The 19,536-nt window shown below is 35.8% G+C and overlaps 1 protein-coding gene across 1 annotated transcript in view; it reads right to left on the bottom strand.

Moving 5' to 3' along the window:
- TPO (thyroid peroxidase) overlaps positions 1–18,212 on the bottom strand; it is a 43,811-nt gene extending 25,599 nt beyond the window's left edge. The window contains exons 1-5 of the mRNA XM_035322283.1: positions 18,119–18,212; positions 15,591–15,672; positions 9,377–9,546; positions 7,062–7,194; positions 2,049–2,178 (exon numbers count right to left, since the gene is read on the bottom strand). Coding sequence (XP_035178174.1) covers positions 2,049–2,178; positions 7,062–7,194; positions 9,377–9,546; positions 15,591–15,672; positions 18,119–18,212 — 609 coding nt within the window. The remainder of the gene's footprint in view (positions 1–2,048; positions 2,179–7,061; positions 7,195–9,376; positions 9,547–15,590; positions 15,673–18,118) is intronic.
- Positions 18,213–19,536: the final 1,324 nt, after the last annotated feature.

Genomic DNA, 19,536 nt, shown 5'->3' with positions numbered 1-19,536 from the left:
GAACAAAATCAGTAGTTTGTGATGATTAGGATATTGTTATTATTCACAGATTCCTCCCTCATGCTGCAAAATGTTCCATCACTTAGGAGAAAAGCCCCAAGAAAGGGCAGTACATAGAGTGTCACAGAGTCTGTAATAAATATGAGGCCTATATAATGAATGCATAAGACAGGTTAAATATAATTGGTGAGGGCAAGAAGCAACATGGGGCTCCTTAGGAACATCAGGATTTATATTGAAACTGCCAAGATCAGAGATACATGGCATTCTTCAGAAATACAAGTCCTTATATCATTATTTGAATAATTTTGGTGGTCACAAAACACAGACTTTTTCTTACTGTAAGATTTTCTCATCACAGTTAACTTGCTCAGCTATGCTATGTTTGAATATCACTTTATAATGACCCTCACACTTACCTCTTACATTTGTATTATTTTCTTATTGCTTTTAAAGGATATGTGTAGATAGTTAAAAGCACAAAAAGATGAAAATATGCAAATGAAGAAAAAAATCTATGGCACTAGTTCTATCTTATCTTCAAATTAAAGCAGAGAAGCTTACTGGTGGTCAGATATGACCAGATTTTGTGCAGTCGTGTAAGTTTTGGTTTAGTGTGTTTGACTTCACAAGAATGTACTCTAATGAATCTAAATATAGCCAGCTTGTACGAAAACTGGAAATTTACTTGTGCAAATGTCAGATTTTCATCTTCAAGCACTAAATTATGCAGCTTAGAGACAATGTTATTTAATTAATAACATGAGTTGGAGGTGACATTAACACTAAATTCTCTTTCTTATCCTTATTAAACATACAGTGGTTAAAATAACAAGAATTTGAGTGCATTAAAAGTCATGTTTCGAAGCAATGATGACAAACCAGAAATAGTAAATCCAGCTCAAGTCATTGCACACTGCACTGGGGAATTTTTCACCCAGTCCTCTAAGCAAATATTTTTTTTTGTTCAAATTTCCCTCTACAGCAACTCTGCTATTTTGCTACATAGGCTGCTAAAATTCCTAAATATTGCAATGTCTTCTTAAGTCAGTAACATGGGGTTTCTAAAAAACTGAAATTCTGATTTGATAGTAATACTTTAGGACCTGGGGGAATGGAGTCAAGCTGTGACAGGGGAGGTTCAACCTGGATATCAGGAAAAGGTTCTTCACCAAGAGGGTTGTCGCACATTGGAACAGGATGCTCAGGGATGTATGTAGTCACAGCACCAAGCCTGTAGGAGTTTAAGAAGTGTTTGGACTATGCTTATAGTCATATGGTCTGAATTTTTGGGTAGACACGTGGTATCAGGAGTTGCACATGATGATCCTCATGGGTTCCTTCCAACTCAGGATGTTCTATGATTCTATGATTCTTTCCAGCTAAGGTATGCTAACCTAGGAGGCAATGGTGGTATACATTCATACATACATAATATATGTTGCAGATATTGTATGTGCTTTATATTTATTTAGCTAACACCCACCCTTGTCTTCACCCTGGTCCTCCTTCCCTGAATAAAGAGAATTACTGAAAAAAAAAAAAAAAAAAAAAAAAAAAAAGTATAGATTGGAAGGAAATTCTAGAGACTGCATGGTACAACCTTCTGTTGCACGAAAGGCCTAAGTTACTCAGAGTCCCATCAATCCATGTCTTGGGCATTTCACTTGAGGGATACTCTAGCAGTAGTTTAGGCAGCCTATTGACACATTTAATCATTATCAGATTTTTTTTTTTCTTGTTTCAAGACAAAGTATGGAGCAACTTGTAACTGTTGTCTCCTGCCTTGTCAATGTGTGTCCTTGTGGAGATGGTACCTTCAGCCTCTTCAGCACAGGGAGTCTGTGACTAGGTCCATCCTGGGCCACCTTTTGTCTAAGCTGAGAAATTCCCACCCTGGGTCTATAAGCTGCCTTGCAACTGGTGCAAGCCCTGCCTGCTCTCCAATATGGCCCAGCTTTTTTTTCTGTTACTGATGAAAATGGACGTCTTTGATGGCAGGTATAGTTATAGCCAGTATTTCATAATATAATGGTGCACTTTCTAACCAGGGGTAGCTGGACTCCATTGTATCGGACTTTGGGATCCCATCCTCGAGGTTGGCTGAGTCCATCTTCATAGGCTGGTGGGAGCCATCTAGTCAAGGCCGTATTGGATGCTCCCCATCTAGGATGTTCTCTGGGAAAATAAAAAAGAAGAAGAAAAAAAGCTCAACCAAACAAACAACCAAACAACAAAACACATGAAAAGAACCTTCATCTCTGTATAATAATGAATATAAAATAATTATCAGCACAGGTCAACATTTCCTTGTAGTAAGATGATTGTATAATGGTTTTGGAAAGGCATCAACTACTGGTCTTCATGTATGCCAACAACAATTAAACTCAAAAGGAAAGCAAAGAAAAAATAAATTACTAATTAAATACTTCTGTCTGACTTATGTTTCTAATTGATGTTGGTTACCTTTTGATATCTTTGAAACACTTGCCCCTGCTGTGATCTCCTGATAATGAAATCACATTCCCTATGGGGTCAGATATACTCTTAAGAGCTTTTCCTGGCATTTTTTTTAGAAGATGCTTGTTTAGAGCAATAATGAAGAAATCCAGATTTAGAATATAAAGGAATCCTACAGTAAAGGTGAAAGTTTAAAAGAAAAATGTATACTAGTCATAGAGAGGTAACCATTTAACAACATGTAAGGAGAAAGGATGCAGGAAAGGGGAATGATGGCTTAAGTTGCTGAATTCAACGACAGAGCTCCCTCTGGTTGCACCTGTACTAATAGCTTGGGTACAGATTTGGGAAGGCCTACACAGAAGCTCATGCACTGATATGTTAACACTAAGCATACTGTGTTTTTGTCTCACATCAACTAGCATTTCTGCAAATGGCACCTGACTGGGCACACCTTGGGATTAGTGCAGGCCAGATTGCCATCCTGCAGCCAGCCTGTTTGGAACAGGGTAGGAAAGTAAAAGGGTTTAGAGAAGAGACTAAGAGTAAAAGAATACATATAGACAGCAGTTGGGTCATCTCTGGTTTCGGGGCCAGGAAATTATTCCTGGTCCTTTTTATTTATGAGTTTAGTCAGTGAGTGCTGGGCTTGACCCAATTAATTTTCCTTCTATTATGAACATCCCTATTGCATTTCCCCTAAGAAAAGAATATTTTATGGGTTTTGTTTGTTTGTTTGTTTGTCTGTCCATTTGTTTTACATGGGCTGTTCAATAAAATTTATAATTGCTAAATATATGTAGATATTAGTATGAAAAAATACAATTTGAGAAATATACCCATTTGACCAAAATCATAAAGTGAGCTACACAGAACTAAAAATATTATCTGACAGATAGTAGAAATACAGAAATACAGGGAGTTAAATCATGCATTTATATGTCTATTGGGAAGCTAAAGAGGGAACAATTATTTTATTAATACTTCATCAATCTCTAGCATACTGAAATGATTCAATTTGCCAAGTTATATAGTACAGTAATACACTTAATTATCTACAATAATTCACACTTGAAGGTTTAAGTATGTTTCAATAAAGCATTCAAATTAGTTACAGTTGATTTGCCTTTATTGAAATTACATAAAATACTGCACATAGTGTAGTGCTATTTAACTCAATTAAAAATAATGAAATGTTAATTTAACTGCTTAACTAGTGATTTTTCTCCTGATTGCTTTTATATTTTAGCAGCTCACTGGAATACTAGTTCAGTGAAACCCCTCTCAGATGCCTTTTTATTATTATATTAGACATGATAATGTCTTGTAATCTTGCATGAGTTAAAAAGGTTTTATCTAGGGCAGATGAAATAATGAGAATTCAGTACCGTACAACTTTATAGAGAAGTCAGATTTGATTATGATACATTCTGTTTATGGGAAGTGGGACTTTTCATTGACTTGTTAAATACTAGAATTGCATACAAATAGTTAGTGTCACAACAGTAAAATAGAAAACTTACAGATAAAATTCCTCCTAGATGCCCAAATTTTAGTCATAAAAATGTAATCCGGTCATCAAAACTCATGCCCATCAACCCAAAAAATAACTCCTAGGTGCCATCCTGTCATCCTGTCCAATCTCTCACTATTAAGAATAACCAAAGATGTAACCTCACAGTAGACATAGACCTCAGAAATCTAAGATTAGGTGACATTAATTGCACTGTGAGATGCTCTTCCTTTAGTATCTGTAATTTCTTTACTTTTGAATCCCTTTCATTGCACTAAACATTAAAACCCACAAAGATCAATTCATTGCACTAAACATTAAAACCCACAAAGATCAATGCCAGTTAGTTGGGATAAAAATGAACAAATAAACAAACAAAAGCTATTTAGTTTGCCTTTGTTCATTAATAATATTGTAAATTTATTTTGCTTATTATTCACATATATGCCTTCAGAAACAAAGAAGATGTGTTGCAAATGAATGTGCATAATGATACTTCTGGGCATGTTTGATGTCCTGTTGATATTCTTGATAGAAGGCTATATTTATGCTATTCTCTTATTCCATTGTTCCAGGAATTTCACACTAAAATAAAATAATCTCAGTGCTGAAGAATAAGTTCATTGCAATTGAGCTGATTCATCCCAAATATGCAAACTGAATAAGCAAAACATCTATAAAGAAATTCCATGCTCACTTTAAAATATATTTAGTAGATTTTTCTTATATGTAAACAATTATTTCCACTGTGAATTTTGTTTTTAAATGTAACCTATGAAATGCAAGGTTAACTGACCTGAAGAAGCATAGCTGCACATTCCTACTGGGTGACTAAAATCACCAATACGGCTTTAAGTTTTCATTTTTTTAAATTGTTTGTTTGTTTGTTTGTTTGTTTTTCCAAGAAGTACAGACTGGTATTTTGTTTAATGTTTGAAGTCTTCTAAGCTGGTTTACATTATAGAATATGTTGATTAAATTGTAGTATAATGGACCTTTTCAGCAGATATATTTCAGTAAAGCTTGAGGTATTTCAAGAGACTCAAGTTTTAGACTAAGATCTGGCCTGATGGTTTCAAAGTTATAGTTTTTGGCTTTTTGTTACCTTGAACTTTTTAGTTTTTATAGCATTTATAGCAAAGAGTCTAAAATATGTACATGATAGCTTTGAAAACTGGTTTGGTGCAAGCATAAATCATGGGGTCGTGTTAAAAGGATGTAGCCGGTTAACTGCTATGGGTCTGGTCAGATTCAGGGTACTGAACTATGATGGTCACAGATTCACCACTAACGTATTAACTGATGTGGGCCCGGCCGGATTCAGGATACTGAACTATCACGATCATGGATTCTCCAACAACTTAACACTCCCTTACTCTAGTCACGTTAAATGGGAACTGTCATGGCTAGGATCAATGCAATTAAGTGCAATTTATTACAGCAACAGTTACAAAGGTTCTTTGGATTGACGGTGATAATTTATTGTCTCCAGAAGCAAGCTAGCATGCATGAAATACTCAGGTGTACAGCCTGACTACTAACGCATTAAAAGGCACAAAGACTCTAGAGATGATTCAAGTGCTTAAATCTCACTCAAAGGCATCCCAGTGGGAGGGGAATGAGAGGCTCAGCCCATAGACTGATCCAGAAGTCAGGATGGTATCTTCATGATGGTATCTTTCCTGACGGTGGTATCTTCCCCGACATCCCCTGTCCCTTGAGCCAATTTATATTATTTTGTATCCTTACTTTAGGAAATCACACCACTAGACAAGACTAACCAGACTCAGTGGATCACTCCAGCCAATTTTAGAAACCTTTATACATATCCAGGTAGTGTTACTAGAGTCACCAAAGAGAAAAAGATTTTTTATCTTAACCACATTATAGTGTCTTTCTCTCCAGAGATGGAGAAAGACTATAGCAGCTGTGCCAGCAAATTAAAAGCTTCAGCCATGTGCCTAAATTTAGCTGCTTGGCCAATGTTTTCAAGGTCTGATTAAGTTGTCAGTGCAAATAATATTAGCTGTTAGTTCAGATTCCAAGAAACTCTGCAAGTAACTGGGGGAATTTATGGATATCCACATAGCTAAATTTATAACATCAATGAATATCAGGTTGTGATTTCAACAAAGAGCTTATCATGCACATTTCATACAAATGACCTCTGATATAGCAAAACTGATTAATCTCTTAAAAAGACACAGTTTGATTGAATAACAAAACCACAGAATTTTACCACTGTTCATTCACCACAGTACAGACTGCCTTAACCTACTAATGGCCTTCCATCTACAGCTCTGTAGCCTTGTAACATTGCACCTGCCTTTCAGCTTGTGACCCTATGCCTATGTATCCAGAAGCTATGTATAAACACCATTTACTCTTACACTTGAAAGGACTCTTACTCTCTATTTTGCATCCACATTGCATTTGAGGAATCTGAAAATATAGTTGCCTCTGTTACGTTGGGTTTTGCAAGAAATAAGACACTTATATTTGGATACAAGTAGGTAAAAGTAATAAATAATAGTAATTCAGAACATATTTATATAAATAGATATATGAAACTAAAAATATCACCCAGAATTCTCAGATATGTGTTTGCTGAGTATTAAGGTTATGGAAAAAATGCAAAAATGAGAATCTTCTTGATTTTCTTATTGCTTATTGTGAAGAAATACTTTTCCCATTCTATTCTATTCTATCCAATTTAATGAAAAAAAAAAAAGCTGGATTGGAATTCAGCCAACTTAATTGGTTTAGAAAAAGGCATCTACTGAATAGGTCTATCCTAAATGTAAAGTTCCTTACATTATCTTGGAAGTCTTCAAAGGAAGAGCCTGTCTGCAAAAATTGGTGTACCAAAGTTTAGATGAAGTGGCTCTTCCCCTAAAAACTTTCAGGGCACCTCATTTAGAGAGACATTGATGCCAAAGTTACATGATTGAGGTCACACCCTCAACTTTTATAGAAAAAAAAAAAAAAGAAAAAAAAAGTAAAAAAAAAAAGTAAATATAAATAATTGAGTTTAAAGAAAAAAAAAAGAAAGAAGGATTTTTCATTGCACAATTCTTATAATACATACCTGTTATTGCAGGCACCAGTGATGAGACGATATTTATTAGCTAAGCAATTGTTTGGACATTTTGGTGGCAACATATAAGGCAGACATCCAGAAATGTTAGCAATCATGGTAAGGAGATCAGCTGATAAAAGATCTGTAAGGAAGAACCCAAACAAGCAATTTGCTCTGTTGCTATATGACTGCTGCAGGAGAAAAGACATTATTGTCAGCTACAATTATAGCACTCTTCTTTTTAAAAAAAAGCACTTAGTGAGAAGTACTGCAGGAAGTAGTCTTAGGGACTTAGAGGAGATATGGGGGGAAAGCAAAGAGCTGGTTTTATTATCTCATGAGTAGAGAGTGAGGGTCCAACCATAGCTGAGACCTGCTCCTTTTTCTCCTTTAATTTTCTCCTCTTTGGTTCTCTCTTTCCCCATGCTGTGGTCACATCACTTGTCCAGTCCCTCTGTTTACAACAAAGGTGTAAAAAATGTCATTCAGGAATGAATGTATATACTAACAAGCAAAAACCTGGGACTGGAAAGCTGCAAAATTTTAAAGCAAGGCCAACTGTCTATATAACTACGTGTGGAGTGGGAAAGGCATAAAATTATTAAGTAGAATTTGAGGGTTAGAAAAAAACAGGCTGCATATTGTTCATATCTTTGTAATAGGATCCCAGACAGGTATCCAAGTGACAAGGAGCAAATTCACATTATTCTGTGAGCTCCAGAGAGCTGGCACCCTCTCTCAAGCTCACATGTATGTAAACACCGGTATGTCAGGCTGGAAGTAGACGTGCAAATGCAAGAGGAACAATATCCTTCCTGAACTCAGAAATCTTGCATTTCCAACTGACTGCAACTGTCATGTGAAAAAAAAAAAAAAAAAAAAAAAAAAAAAAAAGGCAAGCCGGAAAACGAACAAACAAAGGTTCAAGAGTCAAATTAGCTCAAAAGAGTTCTGCTGAGCAACTAGAATCTGTGCAAGGTAGGGGTGATAATGAAGGAAGAATGGGCTGTTTGACCACCATCTATGTAACCTCTCCATTATGTACTTGCTACTCATGTTTTACTTGTGGATACAGCTGCATTTCCATGTTAGTGCAGGTTCAAAGTCATACTAAGAATGCAATTTCTTGTATCTGTATTGCTTAAGTATTAATTCACATGGTTTCTTTAAAGTCAGTTTAATGCTTTGCTTCACAGAAAACTACTCTTTGTCATGGCATATCCAACATATATAAGGTCTATTCATCTTCCATTTAAATTGGTTCACTTCTGTAAGTTTACAAGAGTTTTCTGTGCTTGCTTAGTCTGTGATTTGGACGTTCTTTTAAAACTGAACCAGCAGAAAGATCACTGTATCTTTATGTGTGCCTGTATATATATATAAATATATGTGCATACAGAAGGATATATTTTTAGTCCTATGAATGTCCAATTAGTTTAGCAAGCCAGTTGTTTCATCAAGAAAAAATATAAAGGAAAAGGAAAGAACAAAGATAACTGAGGAGCTTTATAATGCTCTAATGTTTTCATATCTTAAAAAATACTGTCATGGTATAATAATAAAATAGAATTATAAAATTATAATTCTCTAGTCAATACTGCTTTACGTGAAGGAATTACATTTTGAAGAAAAGAAATAAAATTATTTCTGGGTTTTGAGTCTTCCAGACACCAGGGACTCATCTTGAAATTCATCTTGAACTAGCAGCACCAAGAATTTTACTTTACTTAGACAAATGTATATTGTTGAACATTCTAGAGTCCCTTCATTTTTTCATTTAAAATAAAAAGCAGTTAAAATATAAATAAAATAGAAATAAATGTGCAACAGCAATGCAGTATTAAACTGATTTTGGAAATCAGAAAGTGTTTTCCTAAAGAGGGGTATTACTAAGGCCATCTATGACTAGAGTAACTGTATTTCAAAACATCAGTGGCATAGAGTGATGGAAATTATATTATTTTATATGTAAGCTCCAGGACCCAGAAGCACTAAACCCAAAGTACTGGGGAAGATAGTTATTTTACGGTAAACAAGAAGCTTGTGACACTGCAGATATGCAATATACAGGATGCCAATAGCAAAGTGCAGCCCTTCTCAAATATAGGAACACAGCCAACTCTCCGGTAAAGAAAAATGTAAAATAGTGGCTATGTGAGGTGTTTTCAAGAACAGCAGAGAGGGCATCCTGGCCCCAAGGTGTGGACAAGATATGTACTCCTGCCTAAGGTAAAATAAAAGTGTAGCTGACCCAACTTTAATCTAAAAGAAAACATTCAAGAAATCAACAGGGGTTTTGGCCAATGTCAATACACTATATTTACCAGTTGGATGCAATGAACGTTTGTGCTTCTGGCAAACTTTTTGTTTCAGCACTTGAATAGACATTTCCATTCGCTCAGCTGCTTGAGAAATATCTTGACTGTCTTGTTCTGGTAATTTTGAGAAAGCCAGCAGCAAGGTAGGAGTTGATAGTCCCTTTCCTAGGATACTTCTATAATTGAAATAAAATAAAATAAATTAAGTTTTTATTTTTTTATTATTTTTTATTTTTTTTAAAAAATTATTTATTTTTTATTTTTTTTCAGTTTTTTATTGTTTCAGAATTTATTGATAACTGTATTTATCTATGTTGGGTATATTCTGAATTTAAGGTATCAAAGGATGTGGTGTGAAAGCAGAGAGGAAAGTTCTATGTGCAAAGCCTCAAGGATGAGACAGAAACATGGCATGGACAGAGCAGGCAGCACAAAGTAGCTGGGAAGACCTCATGCAGAATAGTCACAGTATAGGACTCTCCATTTAGAGACATCTAAGTGAGTAGGCTTCACTTTTATGTGACATTTAATATCAAAGACTACCTCAGTCATTACAAGTAGGATAAGCTAGACTGATGGGCTGAGGCCAACTGTATAAAGTTCAATGAGGCTGTGTCGGGTGCTGCACTTGCGGAACAACAGGCCCATGTACTGCTACAGGCTGAAGGAAGAGTGGCTAGAAAGCTGTCTGGCAGAAAGGGACCTGGGGGGTAATGATTGAGAGCTGTCTGAAATATGAGCCAACAGTGTGCTCAGGTGGCCAAGAAGGCCAACAGTGTCCTGCCTCATATCACAAATAGAGTGGCCAGCAGGACAAGGAAAGTGATTGCCCCCCTGTAGTTGGCTCTGGTGAGGCCGCACCTCAAGTATTGTGTTCATGTTTGGGCCTCTCACAACAAGAAGGACATGGAGGTGCTGAAGCATGTCCAGAGGGCAACAAAGCTGGTGAAGGGCCTGGAACACAGGTCCTAGGAGGAGCGGCTGAGGGAACTGTGGTTTCTTAGCCTAGAGAAAGGGAGGCTCAGGGTAGACTTTATCACACTCGCCTTAAAGGAGGCTATGGCGAGGTGGGGGTTGGGCTCTTCTCCCAGGCACCAAGTGGTAAAACGAGGGGAAATGGTCTCAAGTTGCACTAGGGGAGGTTTAGGTTGGAGATCAGGAGAAATTTCTTTACTGAGAGAGTTGTGAGGCATTGGAATAGGCTGCCCAGGGAAGTGGCTGAGTCACAGTCCCTGGAGGTTTTCAAGAAATGTGTAGATTTGTAGCCTGGTTTAGTGGTGGACTTTTGTACTAGGTTAAAGGTTGGGCTAGATGATCTTCACTGAATCACAGAATAGTCTAGGTTGGAAGAGACCTCCGAGATCACCGAGTCCAACCTCCGACCTAACGCTAACAAATCTTCCACTAAACCATATCCCTAAGCTCTACATCTAAACGTCTTTTAAAGACCTCCAGGGATGGTGACTCAACCACTTCCCTGGGCAGCCTATTCCAGTGACTAACAACCCGTTCAGTAAAGAAGTTCTTCCTAATATCCAACCTAAACCTCCCCTGGCACAACTTGAGCCCATTCCCCCTCGTCCTGTCACCAGGCACGTGGGAGAATAGACCAACTGCCACCTCGCTACAGCCTCCCTTGAGGTACCTGTAGAGTGCAATAAGGTCTCCCCTGAGCCTCCTCTTCTCCAGGCTAAACAGTCCCAGCTCCCTCAGCCGCTCCTCGTAAGACTTGTTCTCCAGACCCTTCACCAGCTTCATAGTCCTTCTCTGGACTCGCTCAAGCACCTCCATGTCCTTCTTGTAGCGAGGGGCCCAAAACTGAACGTAGTACTCGAGGTGCGGCCTCACCAGAGCCGAGTACAGGGGGACAATCACTTCCCTGGACCTGCTGGCCACGCTGTTTCTTATGCAAGCCAGGATGCTGCTGGCCTTCTTGGCTGCCTGAGCACACTGCTGGCTCATATTCAGCCGACTGTCAACCACTACTCCCAGGTCCTTCTCTGCCAGGCAGCTTTCTAACCACACATCTCCCAGCCTGTAGCGCTGTTTGGGGTTGTTGTGCCCCAGGTGCAGGACCCGGCGCTTGGCCTTGTTGAACTTCATACCGTTGGCTTCGGCCCATCGGTCCAGCCTATCCAGATCTTAGACATCTTTTCTAACTGGCACGATTCTATGATTTTAAGTAGATTCACAACTTGACCTTCCACCTAGGAGACAACTACAGGTATCTAGACACCATCTGCAGATGACAATTAGAGACGACTCCTGTTGGAGAGGGTCCAAACACCTGCCTTGCACCGACTAGCTGTAGACAAAGTTTCAGCATCTAGTTTAGCAGGAGCTCATTAGACATACATGGCTATATGTTGATTATAAGCCTGACATTACCTCTAGCTTTAAGTAGCTCAAGTTTGATGAGATGACTTCTTTTCCACTTAAAAAATCCTTTTTACTGTGAGGTTAGACACTGCAACAAGCTGCCCAGAGAGGCTGCAGAGTCTCCACCTCTGGAGCTATTCAAAGCTCAAATGGGCAGGGCCTGGAGTGACCTGCTCAAGCTGACCCTGCTCATAGCATAGGGTTGGATTAGATGATCTCTAGGTCTCTCTCAGCTATTTGGTGATTCACTGAAACATTATTATTATATATTTTTTTATTTTTTATTTTTTCTTCTCAGCATGGTGTGTCCTGTCATAGTGCCAGAGGATCCTTGAGAAAAATGAGTCATGGAGAACTCCCTTTTTGGCTAGAGGTCACAAGTCCCATCACAAGTCTCCTACAGCTTAGAAAAAGTGTTTTCAGTCTATTCCATTTCCAGACATGGTCATAGGTTGACAAATACTCTGAGGGCTTCTCTGCAGTAGTGATATTCATTAAAACATTGTATTGTCATATTCACTTGAGACTGCTTAAAGCATGGAACAAGGTAAAAATGGAAAAAGAACTTTGGTTTGACCAAAACAAACAGTTAAATTTCTCTTTGCAAAATTAGAAGCATGTTTACATAAAAGCATAAAGTAAGAAAATATGTCTCCAAGGGAATTTCTAGATGTTAAGTGTGTCCCTAATTGATTAGAGTCTTAGCATGTTCAATTATCATTTAAACAGAATATATTCCTTCCCTTTCATGAGCAGAACTCAAGGACTCTTCTAACTGTGAGACTGAGCTATCTTGCTCCTCAGCAGTATGTTTTTCAAGTTTTCCATAGATGATTAGAAATTTGGCTGGCAATCTGGAGTATTATAAGTCCTGAACTGTCTAGTAATTAAAAAGAAAAGGAAGATGACTAAAGAATAATGTTCTAAATGAAAGAACTCAGGTTTAATAATTATTACCCACATAAGGACAAAATTGTTCATGTGTCATTTAAAAAAAATATATAAAAAGGCAAACATTTCTGTACCAAAAATCTACATGAGAACACTTGTGCAAATTAGCTAGAAGGTAAGAAAAACAAACAAAGACACAAAAACCAACACCTGTAAGAGCAAATTATATTCCATATGTCATCTTCCATCTTTTTGTCTAATCTTACAGATATTGTAAGATTATCACACCTGTTATTAGTTTGCCACATTTCTCTGTCCTCCTCTATTACCTTTCTTCATCCAACATATGCATGCTAGCCCCTTCTTACCCATTCTCCTATAGCTGAGCTCTGATACAGGGATAGATGCTGTTTTTCTCATGTTAAATATTGCCTTGATATTTTGTAATACAGAAATAACCTCATGAAGTTAAGACAATGACGTATTAGTGTCTGGAAGATGAAAGAGAAGAAGTGTCTTTTGTACTCGTTTAATAATATAAACCCTTTTGTGGGCCATTGTATTTGGACAGAAGGTTTTTTATGTTTGCCAGATGCTCAGTTACTCAGTCTCATTACAGATCAATGCTTATATATATATATATGCACAAAGCAAATTCTCCAGAGTATGAGCCCATATTCTCCTTCATCCTCAGATATTTTAATTCTCAGAGATTTCTTTCTACCTTAAAATTTATTTAGAGATTTCTAACCTGAACTAGTGCATTAGACATTTGCCACCATTCAAATCTCTGAAAACAGCAGCACTGTACAGAATATAAAGGGAATATCATTTCTTCTTTCCTGAAATGTGCATGCACCTGGCTATTCTTGCCTTAAGACCAGAGTGGCACTAACTAAATGATTATGTTCAATAAGTTTCTGCAAATGTAACTGTAATGATGTATTTGGAATATTGAAAATGATTTTCCATTTCCTTGTGCATGTAAATGGTTCCACAGGTGGTTCCTTCTGTAGATAGTCCTTTTGAATTGGCAATATACAGGGGCCAGTAGAAAATAATAATAATAATAATTAATAATAAATCTTAAGTTGGGAGTTTTACAATTCAGATTCTTTTAAAATGTGAAACAGACTAGTTCAAATGTAGTAAAGAATAACTGAAGAATTTAAGTGATCATATTAAACAGCTGATGTGAAGAAACATATTTGTCCATTTCAATCACAATTTAAGGTTAAACTGAAATCTCAGAAGAAATTAAGTTATTTTGACTCTGTAGCTTGCAGTTCAGACCCCTTGATCACGAATTCGGTGAACATCAGTTTGGACTACTGTACATGGAAAGATTATGAATTTTCCAATTCTAACCTGAAAAAGAAGCTGCCTTTTCATCTCAGAATTAGCTCTTCAGTCTCAAAGACAGCACTGAGCTCATCTGTATTGCACTGTAGTTTTCTTCAATTACTTGTAAGCCAAAGTAAAATTATTTTTCACAGTACTGTGACCTCTATAACATTCAGAAGTTCAAATATGCAGTCAGATGCATTTCTTTCTTGTTTTTAGCCTTTATGCTGACCAAAGCTTTAATTCAAGTATACAGCATTCTTTGTTAAAAAGGAGGAAAAGCCTTAGCAGTTTTAAATTCATATGAAAATGCAGAGGTATTTAATTTAAGGATTTAAATGCATTCCCTTCTCACAATAATAATGAGATGAGACAATAGCTTAGTCCTCTGTACTTTGCAAAGGGCCAAGGACTAATGTCTAAGAGGCAGGTGTAGAACCTATTTACCAGCCTTTATTAAAACTTTCAATGACATTTATGAAATTCACTGCTCCACTTAATTGATCCACAATGAATTGAATTATATAAGAGCACACAAGGGAAATACAATTTTCACTTCTGTTAATGATCGTTTTTAAATTGACAGTTCTAATATTTTACATCAGCTAACGCAAGAGCAAGTGATATTCTTATGGATATCAGACTCCTCAGGCAGGCATAGGACACTTTTGCCTCTAATTCTATTCCACTGAAACCTTTCCACTGAAAGGCTGAGATTTACTTTTCTAAAATTAGAGTACCTCAGTATTGTCATAAAAGTAGTAACGATACAAAATTAAAGTGACTTCAATTTGTATGTAGTGAGCAGCCACAGCACTTGAAACGTTCCATCTACGCAAACACACACAAATTGTGACTCATTTTCAAAACACACAGATAAGTCCTCACAGCATAACACCTTTAGAAAAGTCTAAGCAGAAGGTAGTGACTGCACCCCTAGAACTTGGCTGATGTGTTCTGAACACAGGAGAGAAAATTGGATATTTTGGATAGCACAGAAATATTTTCAGAGCCACCCAGAAAACAGTTGAACTTGTTAGACCCAAGGCTAGTCATCCAGAGGCACTTTCATCATTCCTGGAAAGGATTCACTGTGTGTTTCTCTTTTAGCATAACTCAAGCACAAAGGACCTTTCCTTAATTTGTTTATTACCCATCAAGATAAATATTTTATTTCCTTTCCTTTATCATTACATCTGTTTTAGATGGAAAGGGGAATGTGAGACTCACTTCAACAATTTCAATTGCATTTAAGGCAATAGGAGTTGTTTCCATCTCAATCTGCACTGTAAAGAGAAACTTAATATTTTATTGCTCAAAGATACATAACATCTATAAAATTAGAAACTTCTGAGCTACATGTTCATGGAATGTGATGTCTTCCTTAGATCAGAAAACATTTCTATTTGTTTTCATATTTCTTATTTTTCTCACATTTTAAAACAGCAACTCATGTGGTGATAATGCATAATGTTATATTGGTTCAGATAATCATAAATATAAGGCATCATTATATGCTTTCTCAAAGAAACAGTCTAATAAAAAAAAATAATCTGTTATAAAAGCTTTTTGCTGAATAAATCCTTCACTTTTTTTTTTCTTTTACCTTTTTAGTGTATATTGTGCAGCATAATCCACCAGATTTGAGCCCTTCAGGATAGCCTCAGTAATACAGTTATCTTCAGTTTCTTCTCAACAGGAAAACAAACAAAACAAAACAATATGTTTTTCAATAACATATTTATTTAATTACTAACATTTATAAAATATTTAGGCTTTTAATATTCAATTATATGTATTTTTCCTCATTAAACGGATCTCCATATTTAACACTGGCTCCTGACCTTTCTGAAAAATAAGGTAAAAGTAGTAAATAAATTCTTTAATAGTTTATAAAATGTGAAGAGTTAGGCCTTCCTTCCTTTTCTTCCAGCAAAATTCCAGCGATGTACATTACACAGTACCAGACCTTACAAGTCCAGCTGAAAAGTGTGGTGTTATGCCCCTTAGGCTTCATGTTATGCCCCTTAGGCTTAGTGTTATGCCCTATGATTATGCCCCTTAGGCTTCATGTGTATTTTGCATTAAACTGTCCTTGGACTGAAAGGACAAATCTGAGCTTCCCTCATAAGTAGCATGAGCTGGCCTAAGCCACTTGAGGAATTCAAGTCCATATTCAAGCATAATTAACAAAATTATCCACCTGGGATCTGGCACAGGTGACCAATGTATGAAAGCTCTTTTCTTCTCATTTTTCCACCTGTGTTTGATGGAAAGCAACAGATGAACCTAATAATATTTCATCTGTGCTATTTTGCATGCTTATATCATGGAATATAGTTTATTCCCCTTTCATGTAGATCTAGTTTTATATTAAATATTTTTATATTAATTTCTACCTGTTTTCCTTAGGATCAATAAACTTTTTCTTAGTAAATGAATCATAAGTAATGATAACTAGTAATCATAAGTAATGATTAGTAATCATCACTAGTAATGATTATTAAAAATCATTAATGTACAATTGCTCATCATTTGTGCACATTGCAATTTTTGGTGTAATATCTTAATGGTAGTCCATGTTGTGTTATTTCTGTGATCTATTTTTTGAATCAGGTGCTCAGATAAAGGGAAAATAATAATTCTGATGAGCTTTCCAAAGCAAAATTCTGCTTTGCTGTCTTAAAGATCTTGTAACCATCCAAGTATTTCACTTTTCAATTATTTCACTAATAATAATTTCAGTTATTTCACTTTTTTTCTACCTGCATAAGGTAAAATATTCATATGATTCATTTAATGTTATCATTCAGATTTCTTACATCTGAAAATATTTTGGAGTCTAAGTTAAAAATGAAGACTGATCTTTATAGGCCATACAATTATTCTAGAATTTAATATTCCAGGATTTTTAATTACCATTATGAGTTTTATCTCAAAATATATTTTGCTCAAAGTACTGTTAATCATGTGGTACTGATTTAGATACTAATCTTGAAGAGAAGATTCTTTTGTTATACCTGAATTACAGTGTCTCTCTTTCTTTTCTACCTAGAAGTATAATTTTGTTACTAATGCAGTGTTTTCAGAAATGCAGTTCTTGGTCTTTTGTGTGTGTGTGTGTGTGTGTGTGTGTGTGTAGTTCCCATTAAACCAAAGGACACTCCCTATAAAAATAAAAAAATCATACGAAATCTATCTATTCCATTTTTTCCAGTTCAATATTCTTTTTTTTTTTTTTTTTAATTAACTAACATAAAATATTACCTCATTTTAATCTATATCTTTCCTTGTGGGTTTGGTTTATTTTTTTTCTTGTTTTGTTTTTTAATAATCTGGAAATGATTTTATTTTGTGATTCTACCCTAACTTGCGATGAAAACATTCCTAATAACTTTTCCTTCCAAACCATATCTGCAGTTATAAAATTAATTAAGAAAATGTAAAGATTGAAAAATCCCGTTTCTTCACAATCTCTGCCCTACTTCACTGTAAAATCAGTCTCTGTGAAATTCTCTTCTTAAAATTCAACCTCCTATTTACTGTATTTCTATTTTATTAAATATCACTGATTTAGATTGAACAGATGCAAATTAATAGCTCCAGTATTTAAAAAGGTGAGCTCTTATTGTTTGAACATAAGCACTTCTGCGGCCTGAGATGCTGTAAAATCCCCCCAATATCCACAAGGTGCCAGTGGATAACAGACCCACTGGAGATGTGCACAATCGTGGGCCAGCTGTAGGATGCCAGGTGGGACGTCCCATGGCAACTGACTCCAGCCCAGGGTTAGTAAACATAGGGATCAGTACTCTGGGAAAGAAATCCATCAATCATGCCTGTAAACATTACATCTGATGTATGGATGCTACTAAGAAAGTTAAATCACTCCTACTCAAAGAATACATAATTGAGATGCATTGCACAGCCAGTGTTTTCCTTTGGCAAGTTACAAACCTGCATTTTAAAGAAAGCACCCATGAAATAGTTCTTACAGAAATCAGTGTATTTTGCACATAAAAAAAAAGATTAAGCTAAACAGCCATTGCTAAACTGTCTGAAGTCTGAGTGTATTTTCAACTTAATAGTAATCACTGACAAAAGGAAATAACAGGTATTTTATCAATTACTTACCAAAGAGGACATCTTTGCCTATCCGAAGGAAAGAAAATAAAATAGCTGTGAAGGCTATAGCTGCTGAAATTCCCAAAATAATGAACACTTTCATCTAGATGAAAGAAGAGATAACTATTGACAAATGTTTTCATCTTATAGCTAATTATAAGGCATACTATAAATAACTTCTTGCATATTGTAAATTTTACTTTTAAATTAGACTTGTAGCCACGTGTTTGAATATATTTTGGAAATTCAACATATTAATTTTTAGAAATAATTGTAGTTTCTTTTCTCTTTTTTCATTAGTACTTTTTTTTTTTCCTTTTGAAAAACTTCTAGCACAAGGAATTACATCACTTTTGTTTTTAATATCTTAATATGTTCTGCCAACATTAGCACTTAGCCTATATATTAGAAATGCAGCAATATTTTACCAATCATTTTGAACTGCTTCGTGTATTAATATGGTTTGATTTTAACTTTTGTTTTTCACATAAGACAGTGAAAATGGAAAAACTAAGAACAAAATCTATCAGAACTGTTTATAGTCCTATACGTGTATAATCATGGTATCAAAGCTGCACAATGAATATATTCATATGACAAATATGAGCTACATTCTCCATTTCAGTGCACTGGTTTGCTGGTAGATATTACAGCAGTGCAAATACATACATAATCTATCCAAGAAGTAATATTATTTGTGAGCTATATTGTGATCAGACTTTGAAAGATTTAAAATATTTTTAGCTCTCTATTCCATCAATATATATATATATAAAATAATAATTCAACTAAAAATTCAGGGAAGTAATATTACCCAAAGGAAATCAATGTGAAAGCACTCCTACTTTTTATATTTCACAAGTTATTATGATGAATTTGTTCTGGAAAATGGCAAGCAAAAGTTTCACAGTCTGACCTTTTGTCTGCTGAGGATCTGATCTTCCACAGTTCTGTACTTTATTGATGGCAGTAACTCTTCTGAAATACGAAAGTTAAGTACTTTCCAGGGGCCCAGCCTACACTATCAGCTTGATGCAATGCTACTCACTCAAGCTTTAAAAGTGCAAATGACTTCAAAAATCTTTTTTGGCTACAGTCTGTTCACACAATGCAGAAATTGACGTTAACGCTTAACTTGTTTATTTTTGTCCTGTTAATGAACCAAGAACTACCCTCGTAGCCATTTCTAATAGCAGACTTTTTTTCAAGGATTTGCAAGAGAAAAGTGTTCAGCTTAAATAAAATTATATTGCTATGTTACTTACAGAAGTACTTTCTAGGCATACTTTTCATTTTGCCAATAAGTTTGGAAGAGAAGGGAACTCCATGCTCCTTTTTCTGTGTTCTAGTATCATCACTTTATCAAAATAATCTTTAGAATCTCTGATGATAGTCCCTGGTTTGCCTACCAACTTTCCTGAAGGGCT

This window comes from Oxyura jamaicensis, chromosome 3 (assembly GCF_011077185.1).
Source record: "Oxyura jamaicensis isolate SHBP4307 breed ruddy duck chromosome 3, BPBGC_Ojam_1.0, whole genome shotgun sequence".
Classification (NCBI taxonomy): domain Eukaryota; kingdom Metazoa; phylum Chordata; class Aves; order Anseriformes; family Anatidae; genus Oxyura; species Oxyura jamaicensis.
This window is presented reverse-complemented; position numbering and strand designations above follow the sequence as displayed.